Source organism: Phytophthora parasitica, assembly GCF_000247585.1.
Source record: "Phytophthora parasitica INRA-310 unplaced genomic scaffold supercont2.7, whole genome shotgun sequence".
In the NCBI taxonomy this organism is placed as follows: domain Eukaryota; phylum Oomycota; class Peronosporomycetes; order Peronosporales; family Peronosporaceae; genus Phytophthora; species Phytophthora nicotianae.
In genome coordinates, this window is record NW_008648993.1 from 488,848 (window position 1) to 497,892 (window position 9,045).

A 9,045-nucleotide genomic window follows, 5' to 3' on the forward strand; every position below is an offset into this window, starting at 1 on the left:
ATTTTCACAAGGGTATTAGATTTACCTAGACATCAGGCGACGTCACAGTCTTGGTGGTCGTACGCTGACGTAGCGACGTCTTGCTGTCATGCTCCTCGTCAAGCGAGTCCACGAGGTTCTTAAGCTCCTTTTCCTTCATGTACTCGCGGTTAATGAGCTTGCCCATGGTGTCTCCAGCCTTGATGCCTTCGCCAGCCTCCTTCAGCATATCCTTGAGCACCTGGCGACCATAACCCTCGCCCGTCACAGGACCGCTGCTGCCAAAGCCCACGGCCAGCGTCAGCTTCATCTTGGGCAAAGACAGCACCACCTCATGCTCGTCAATAGACGACACCGTGGCGCCTTCAGCCAGATCCTCCGTCACACTACCGTAGTACAGCGCTAGCTGTCGCGCACCATCGAAGCATTCCTCGTTCACAAAGGTGATAAGGTTCGTACGGGCCTCGGCGTCTAGATAAGGTATGAACGAGTTGTTCTTCTGGTTCAGATACAGCGTGATCAGCAGGAAAATGTTCGTGAGCTGCAGCATAAGCGAGCTCATCGTGGTCGACGGGAACGTGTTGAACGCGTACTCGTTGTTCAGCAACGCTGCCATCTTGAGGAGCAGCGGCAAGTCCGAGCACCAAAGCAGATACGGTAGGGTCGGGTAGTACCAAGAGTAGAACTGGTAGTGTAGCGTACGAGAGAAGACAATACCCGCGAAGTTCATCACGAACAGCGACGTCACGACGATCTCACTCTGGATCGGGAACGGTTCGTAGATCGCGAATGGCTTCATCGTCACGGCGCGGATCGTGCCGATGATGTTAAAGTGCTTGTCCAGCAACAGCACCATGAAGAATAAGTGGCCCAGCAACAAGATGATCGCGAATCCACCCGATACGAACGTTTCTTCATCCAGGAATCTCCAGTTAACTGTCCATTTGAATGTGAACACGCGACTGAGCTCGAAGGCCTTGTTCAAGTAGTTCCACCAGTTGTGCTTTAGGAACGGATAGGCCAGTGCAATCTGAATCGCAGCGCAGATGAATAGATACCACGCTGTACGTAGAATACCACACGACTGCAGTAGCAGGAAGAATAGCGCTGGTGCGAACAGCAACACGTTCATCTTGATGGACACGGCAAGACTGAAGAAAACGCAGCCCCAACGCCAGCGCTGGCGAGCGAACAGGTACACGGCGATAAACAGCAGCATCATAGCCACACCGTCATTGAACATACGCAGCAGGAATATCGAGTGTAGTCGCTTCGAGGTACACAAGAACACGGTGGCCCAGGGAGGCAACACTCGAGCGCGGTAGTAGATTGCGAGGACCGTAGCGATCATGATGAGGTAGAAGCCCAGGAAAATATACTGAGCACGCTGGATGTTCTGACCATTGTCAGTGACCGAGTGCAAGAAGGAGAATACGTAGAGGAAGCCAGCGGGATAGACGAGTGGGCCCGTGTCGCCACGGATCTGCATGTAGTCGCGCTCTCCGGCCTTGAACAGCTCCACTTGCTGCATGTACGTGGACCAGTCGATCTCTGTGTCTACATGCATTAGCACCCATTAGTTGACTGAGTTATTAAATGGTATTGGAATGCAGACGTACAGGGCACTTTCTGGATGATGAGGTAGCCAACGCAGGCCTCGACGAGAACCAAGCAGCAGGCAAGTTGCGGAAAGTAGCGGTAGCTCCACATGAGATCGTACAGGAAGGACAGCACACGGCTGTGCATGAGCGTGGTCTTGACATCTTTGTCGATGCGCGTTGCGCGCTTGGTCTTGGAAGTGGATGTCGACGTCTTCTTGCGCGCCATGGTGGCGGATACGATCGGCGATGCGATAATCCAATTGTGAGAACGACCACGTGGACAGCTATGCTGCAGGATAGGACATACCTGTCCTATATCATGATTTCAACATGTCAATGATGTGGACCACACTGTGGACTTTATCCATTTTTTCAGACGGACTGAAATTGTCGTTTCCAGCCAAATTTCCATAATCGGATCTATTCGCGACCCTTGGCCCGAATCGCGCAGCAATCGCACCGGTGAGGATTCCCACAGCTTCTATACGACTCAGCGGTCTCTGAGAGCGATAGACGACGCAGTAGACACGGAACCTGATGGAAGCGGCGGTGACCACGCAGCACGCGCACCCTAACACTGTGTTACACTGCTTGTATGGTTACTACAACTTAGGATACCCACGCAAGGAGCTAGCTCGCATGTACCACAAAGATCTCAAAACAATCGGCAATTGGATACATGCGTACGAACTCACAGGGACGATTTCATTAGCCCACATTCTCCATAGTATGGCTGTCCCTTGAAATGTCCAGCCCCATCGTTGCTGTAGCCGATCGGCAAACTCTTGCAACGTCACTTCACTAGCTGCTCCAGCTCGATCAGTAGCTACTGGATCAATGCACACCCTTTTAAACGATGCCAGCATTGGCAATATTTTAATTTTACTGCCATACTCGTACACATATAACAGTGCAACTTTGCCAGCGCCGATTGAGCTCAACCACAAATTCCACTGGTGCCCCGTTTTACGTTGTCTACGAGATGGCGACTTGGTAACTTCAGCTGCATAATTGCGACCCACTCTTTAATGACCAGCTCGGCAATAGACCACTCGCCAGTGTCGGCTTTTACAGCTCTGCGCTTCATGTGCCCACGAAATTTATCCCACAACTTTTAATTAAGGCGTTGAAAGTAGATCCCTCAACAGCATTAATCTCCAGCTCTTCACCTGTTTGGTCACGCTGACTGACAGCCTGCTTTACAATTGGCTTCACAATTAAGCGGTACAAATTGGCGTCAGCATTCGTGTGCCCTTCGATAGAAGAGCTGCTGCCATCGTGCGTACGCCGCTGCATCAAACTTGTTAGCACCCCTTCGTCCAGTGAGCTCGGGACAACCCGCGCCGCCGTGGCTCTTGGTGGTGTGTCGTTGCTGACTCCAACCGCCGCGGCCAACCGAGGTGACCTCCGCGTGGGTGGAGTGCGCTCTCGGCCTGAAGTTGTTTGGGGTAGATGTGGAGACTGCATGGTGGGTGGAGATCTGACGGGTCCATGGCTGGCTGTGTTTACTGGTGGTGATGCGTACTGCGGCGTATCCTGGACGAGCTGTATGTCCCCGGGGCTTAACGCTTCTTCCAATGATCTCCTCGCTCCAGAGCCCCCAGCATAAGGATGGCCGGGACGTACAGCTCGTATACTTCGGGTTCCACGGCGCGGGGTAGTAGAGGTGTCGCTCCTAGCGATGTCTTCGCTAGTAGAGCTCTCGTCACTCGCCATCGAGCAAAGCTTCTGCGCACAAGATGGTATCTAGATGCGAAAATGCATATTACCTATAACAGGTGGGCGATTCTGGTGCGATTGGGCGCGGCGCAATTCAATCAATCGCGCATGGGAATTTGGAATGAAACCGACAATAAATCCACTGAGGAATTTCCTAATCCAAGAGAAAAAGTACTAAAATTAGCTTCCGCATAGTTGCTTCATGGGATCGTGTTGCTACCACCAAAAGTGACACAAATTGATAATACCATTTTAGTAGACCTAAAAACCAATTACAAATCACCCAGTGGGTATCTGTGCAGAACACTAAACAACTTGCAAAAATTACACACCTGACCGTAAATTCTTCTAGATGACACACATTCGAACTTTCTAGATCTATTAGCGGTGTTATCGATCTTCTAGAACTATGTGCAGCTACTTGAAGGTACTTTATAACGACAACGTTTGCCACTCCAACTGTTAAAACTTAATCACTTCGCAATTAACCTAATAGTTACCAAGCTACAAAACATCCCCCCAACTCGCCCAAGATGTCAGGTCGCACTGGTCGCCGCTCTCACGCTACGGAAGAAGATCACCGCCAGCAAATGCTGAGAATGCTTGATGATCGAGACATCGTCCGCCGCGCTGAGCTCGACAGGTTTTCACGCGTGCTCCGCAATGATGACGACGTGGATGTCGACTCACCGTGCCCGATTTTCGACACGTGGTACAAGGAAGGAGCTGACGCCGTAAGCCGCCTGACCAACTACACTCCTCGCGAACTCAACGTACTGTGGTCCATAGTGCGGCTGCATGTCACGCGCTACTGGAACGTCGGAAGAAGACGTCGCACTCAGTTTGCTGGAAAGGACGTTCTCTTCATGACGTTAGCTGTGTTCAAGCGCGGAGGCACCTGGGATATGAATGCGCACGTTTTCCGGATCAAAGCCCCGACGTTTATCAAGACGATAACGTCGTTTTGCCGTGTACTTGCGCCGCGCGTTTACGATGAGTGGATGCGAGGAAAAGCGGTACAGACCAATATGCGGCGGCTGGTGACTTCCGGAAACACCTTTAGTCACTACCCGTGCGCGTTATATGCGACGGACGTCACTTTCCAACAGGCCAATCGACCTGCTGGAAACACGACCGAAGTGATGCCGTACTATAGTGCTAAGCACAAACTGTACGGCCTCAAGGTAGAGGTGTCTGTAAACCCTAAAGGCTTCGCTATCAACTGCAGCCAGCACGAGCGCGGCAACACGCCTGACATTTCGATCTTCCGGAACAACATGGAGTTCCACTGGAGCATGCGCGTGAAGTCGGAGACCGACAACCAAATTCCGGACGAGGGTCCGTTGCGCGAGGAATTTTCCAGAGAATGGGCAATCCTCACCGATAAAGGTTACCAGGCTGGAAGCTCACCTTCGCTGTATCCACCCGACTAAAGGCTCGAACCTCCCGCCCGAGGTTCAGCACCAAAATGAAAACATCTCTAGTGACCGAGTCCTCGTTGATAACTTCTTTGGGAGGCTCTGCAGTCTGTGGCGCATTGTTACGGACAAGTACCGCTCGATCGAGGACTTGTACGACGATATTTTCCAAGTTTGTGAGAGTTTGACCAATTTTCAGTCAAACCCACTGCGAGATGCCAACGGTGAGGCCTACGCACAGCGGGAGAACAGACTACGTGCTATTGGCAACACCATTAAAACAAAACGACGTCTGTCGCAGGACAAGTACCGGAGCCGAAAGAGACTGCGCCACCGCATGACGCTTGACGATCTTCCAGGCCACGACGATTTAATCTGCGACTCAGATGATACGCAACTGCCGGGTTACTAATTAGAAGTAGTTTAGTTCGAATACAAAACAGCATGGTAGGAACGGGCTGCGTTATTAACGATCTTGGCGATCTTCTAGAAGAAACACCAGTGTTCGATTTGTGCACACACATGTATTGCCCAAAATGTAGCTCGCGAATTACAATACAATGGTTATGCGACCTAGTGGGTGATGAGTGGATGATGTGATAACATATGCCCAAATGTCTCAGTAATTTACGTGAACACTCTGTTGTATTAAATTGCAGTATAAGTACTACGTCAAAACACAAATGAAATCATGGCATTCAACAGGTGGCATTTGGTGGAGATATAAGTGACAGGATAGATCACTGACTTAAATTATGTACCCTGTACGGTTTTCATATTTTCCAAAATTTCAAAGGCGCCTGGATGACAAATGCTAAGTCTTTGAAGTTTGATTTTGGTAAGCATTTTGGTGTTATGTCAAAACGTTTGACACAGCCAAAAGATACTCATGTTATTTTGACACTGTCATCTACTCCACATTATCGAATGTAACGCTTAAGCGTCGCTGTAATGATATAACTTTGTGCAGATAGCGCATGCGTAGGTAGCCCACAACATCATACATCGAATCGCTCCAGTAGTCTCCCCAGTTTTCGGGGTTTGCACCGAACAGTAGCAGCTCCAGAACAAAAAGGCACCATATTCCACACGACGAACTGTCCTTCTGCAGGCATCCAGTAATGGCTTCATAAGAGAGCTGGTCCGTGATGCCGAGCATCCTCGAAGGGAGAGCGCTTCCTGCGACTACAAGATATTAGTGAACACAGAACAGACGACAGGGCGTATAGCAAGATGAGTACAGCGTACGATTTCGGCCGCGAGGAATGTGGCCAACACAGCTTGAACCAGCATAACTCGCTTTCCCACCTCCAAAGTCGGCTTAATTTTGCAAGCTTTTAATTACGGATGGATTCCGCCGGCAGCAACACAGAGAGTACTACTTTCGGTGCCTCTCCTTTCGTAATTGATCATGAACAAATCCAGCTGATGCAAGCCATGGATCTACGTGATGACGTGCAACTACACGAATCTGATCATCGCAGCTCAACGTATGGACGTGCCTACGACAACCGCAAAACGTGGCGAACGACACATTTGGGTCACAATTAGCGGCTCAGCTACGCTTCAAACAATATGCAGTGAAGTGCGGTTTTCAGCTGTACGTGAAATGCAACAGTACAAAGATCAACAACAGTGGTAATGCCAAGTACTGCTGCAAGAAGCTGCATGGTCAGCAGTTCTTCCACATCATGACACCATTTTCAAAACTGAGTGCCCATTTTTTATCAACGTTTCAGGCGACAACGGCTGCTGGTAAAATGCATCAGTGAATTTTAGCCACAGCCATCTTATGAGTGTCGGGTTCACGCAAGCTCCGTGCGCAGAAGGAGCAGCATCCGCAGCGAGAACGTTGTTACGGAATACGACAGAGCAGTTTAGTGATGGCACAGCACTCGTCAACAAGGAGATGCTCCCAGCGCACAACAACTCGACAGATACGACGACATGGGCAGCTATCACTCTTTTCCTTAAGAGCAAGTGGGTTAGGGTGAACCGCACAGTTGTGTCTCGAATTAAGGACTGCTCGAGGACAATCTTCACGGCGATCTATTGGAAAACTATCAGAGGCTAGATTCTTTTTTGTATCTAGTGACTACGAAGAACCCTGGCCACTTTGGCGCCTGGAAAAGTACGAAAATGGTGTCTTTCTGTGGGCCTGCTTTGTCCCCAGCGCTGGAGACCACGTTGCCCGGAATGCACGACCTTTGTTCGGGTTTGACGGTGACCATTTAAGATACAATGAATATACAGAGTCTTTCTTGTGGCTACAGCAAAACAAAACTATTTTTTTGGGCGGGTTTTGTTTGGTTTCCAAGGAAGACCAGGATAATTGGAGCTAGTTTCTACGCGTCGTCAAGAAGCTATAGGAGGATACACCAAATCTACCGAAATATCGGACCAACAAAAAGGCATGATTGCTCCCGTTCGTGAAGTCTTTCCAGACGCAGGACACCGCTTTTGTTTGTGCCACATAATGGGCAACAACCTCAAAAGGCACCGCTTTGATAAAAGAGGAACGGGGCCTCATATGCGACGAAGCAAGGAGAAAACGACTATGCGTTGTACAAATCTGAACTGGCAGCAGTAAAACTGATGAGCCCTGGTGCATCAGGAACCGACTGTGCGGAAAGGCCACAGTCCCTGAGTGTACGTACAGTGCAACGCACATTAATAAGAATAATGTTGGTTTTACTATTTTAAAGTCAAGTGTTGATGTAGTCTGCGGTACTAGTTCTGGGGAGCCAATCATTAGCTGGATCCTGCCCCTTCTCTATTTGAGGAAAAATTCAGTGCGATGAGGAATTCGGAGCAGGAAGCGAGGATGAGCTCCTCACTTCCTCTTTTGCTTCGGTCTGAGCACAACCGTTTGATAGCAGTAGACAAGAGGATAAAGGAAATAAAGTGTATTGATCTCTATAAGTCTTGAGTCCATTCTAACAAATGCCTAACACTATGGAGCATCTAGAAGCTCTTTCAGCAAGAGAATTGACCGGCAACTGGGTCAAATGTCAATTTCTGGGGGACAATCTACCGACTTATGGTGAATTGACTTCAAATTTGTCAGAGCATGCTAACCAATGGACTGGAAATAATTGCCGGTCTGCGAAATCCCTCGACGCGTTTGCTATATACTTTTGTCGACTCGCAGAATTAATGTCCACACATAGACAAAGAGCTGGAAAGTGATTGAAGGATGGAGACAGGTCGAAGTTGGTCCCAAAACTGCAAAAAAAAAAAAAAAAACTCACAGATCTTACAGTTGCCTTTGAAACCTGTGAAGAGATCCCGTGCATGGAAGGGTCGTACAGCGTACGCTATTTGGGCCGACGAAATTGCCGGGGTATGTTCATGCGTGCAGGCAAGTTGGCCTACCAGCAAGGAATGTATGAGTGGAGATTGGAGGGACACAGAATTTCCCTGTGTTCACGCTGTAAGGGCTGCAATCGTAGTTGAGAAGAAGCTTTCAAGCCTCTGTAATACGACTCGCATGTCCATGTCACACTTCAGCACGACTTACAACTTCCCCTTGAAGCCGTGGCCAACCAGGGTGCCACTCGCAAAGGACATGCCAATTAAATTGCAGCTTGTGATTGAAGAGCCCCAAGAAAAAGGTTACCGTGAACTTAAACCTGGTATAAAACACAGACACAGACACAGACACAGACACACACACACACACACACACACAGACACACACACACACACACACACACACACACACACACACACACACACACGTAACAAATTAGAAAAAGCATCCCGCTTCAAATGAGAATAGACCTTTGATCACTTACCGATTGGCCCGTGAAGGAGCAGGCCAGTGTGCAGGCAAGCACTTGTTCAGGTCAACAAGCTGGGAAAGAAGTAGCCGGGCTTTTCCATGTCGCTGTGGTTTTGCGTTGTAGCTGCAGTTTTGCTTTGTCGTCGGGTATGATTAACCTACTTTTAACGTTGGATTATGTTCAAGCTTTAGATACACGAAATAGATTGGTCGTTGTTTTAGAGACGGTATTCATAAGCCAAAGTTGATGCAAAGCACAATAATCCACAAGCTAAGTTGACTTACAATAAAACCATAGCAAAAAAATATTAAAAATAAAATGTAGCCAGATGCTCCAACAGATACAGTACATCCCATTGCCTATCCGTTTATTTGTTCGCGGCTGTTTGTACATTTAACCCCGTGCCCCACAATAACACCAGTACACTCCGGATACCTGTAGAGTACATGACCATGTACATGTTCCGTGGCTATCAATATAATTAATAAAGTAATTAACTAAGGCGGAATTAGACCCACTTATAGGCATTAGCCTGTTTAATGC

The 9,045-nt window shown here is 48.8% G+C and overlaps 6 protein-coding genes across 6 annotated transcripts in view; 2 read left to right on the forward strand and 4 right to left on the reverse strand.

Annotated features, from left to right (window-relative positions):
* Positions 1-25: 25 nt before the first annotated feature.
* Positions 26-1,806, reverse strand: PPTG_05155 (hypothetical protein; the record flags this gene model as incomplete). Its single annotated transcript, XM_008898654.1, has 2 exons — positions 26-1,536; positions 1,599-1,806. 2 exons carry the CDS (start codon positions 1,804-1,806, stop codon positions 26-28), a joined length of 1,719 nt encoding a protein of 572 aa, XP_008896902.1.
* An 857-nt stretch (positions 1,807-2,663) lies between these two features.
* PPTG_05156 (hypothetical protein) lies at positions 2,664-3,296 on the reverse strand (the record flags this gene model as incomplete). The annotated part of the gene is made up of 1 exon (XM_008898655.1): positions 2,664-3,296. One exon carries the CDS (start codon positions 3,294-3,296, stop codon positions 2,664-2,666), a length of 633 nt encoding a protein of 210 aa, XP_008896903.1.
* Positions 3,297-3,832: 536 nt separating this feature from the next.
* On the forward strand, positions 3,833-5,129 carry PPTG_05157 (hypothetical protein; the record flags this gene model as incomplete). Its single annotated transcript, XM_008898656.1, has 2 exons — positions 3,833-4,637; positions 4,735-5,129. 2 exons carry the CDS (start codon positions 3,833-3,835, stop codon positions 5,127-5,129), a joined length of 1,200 nt encoding a protein of 399 aa, XP_008896904.1.
* A 498-nt stretch (positions 5,130-5,627) lies between these two features.
* On the reverse strand, positions 5,628-5,876 carry PPTG_21640 (hypothetical protein; the record flags this gene model as incomplete). Its single annotated transcript, XM_008899271.1, has 1 exon — positions 5,628-5,876. The coding sequence occupies one exon, from the start codon at positions 5,874-5,876 to the stop codon at positions 5,628-5,630; it is 249 nt and encodes an 82-aa protein (XP_008897519.1).
* A 278-nt stretch (positions 5,877-6,154) lies between these two features.
* Positions 6,155-6,791, forward strand: PPTG_21641 (hypothetical protein; the record flags this gene model as incomplete). The annotated part of the gene is made up of 2 exons (XM_008899272.1): positions 6,155-6,257; positions 6,589-6,791. 2 exons carry the CDS (start codon positions 6,155-6,157, stop codon positions 6,789-6,791), a joined length of 306 nt encoding a protein of 101 aa, XP_008897520.1.
* A 1,425-nt stretch (positions 6,792-8,216) lies between these two features.
* The window catches only part of PPTG_21642 (hypothetical protein), a gene marked incomplete at both ends in the record, with an annotated part of 1,081 nt that continues 252 nt past the window's right edge, over positions 8,217-9,045 (reverse strand). The window contains 3 exons of the mRNA XM_008899273.1: positions 8,217-8,349; positions 8,515-8,636; positions 8,894-8,971. Coding sequence (XP_008897521.1) covers positions 8,217-8,349; positions 8,515-8,636; positions 8,894-8,971 — 333 coding nt within the window. The remainder of the gene's footprint in view (positions 8,350-8,514; positions 8,637-8,893; positions 8,972-9,045) is intronic.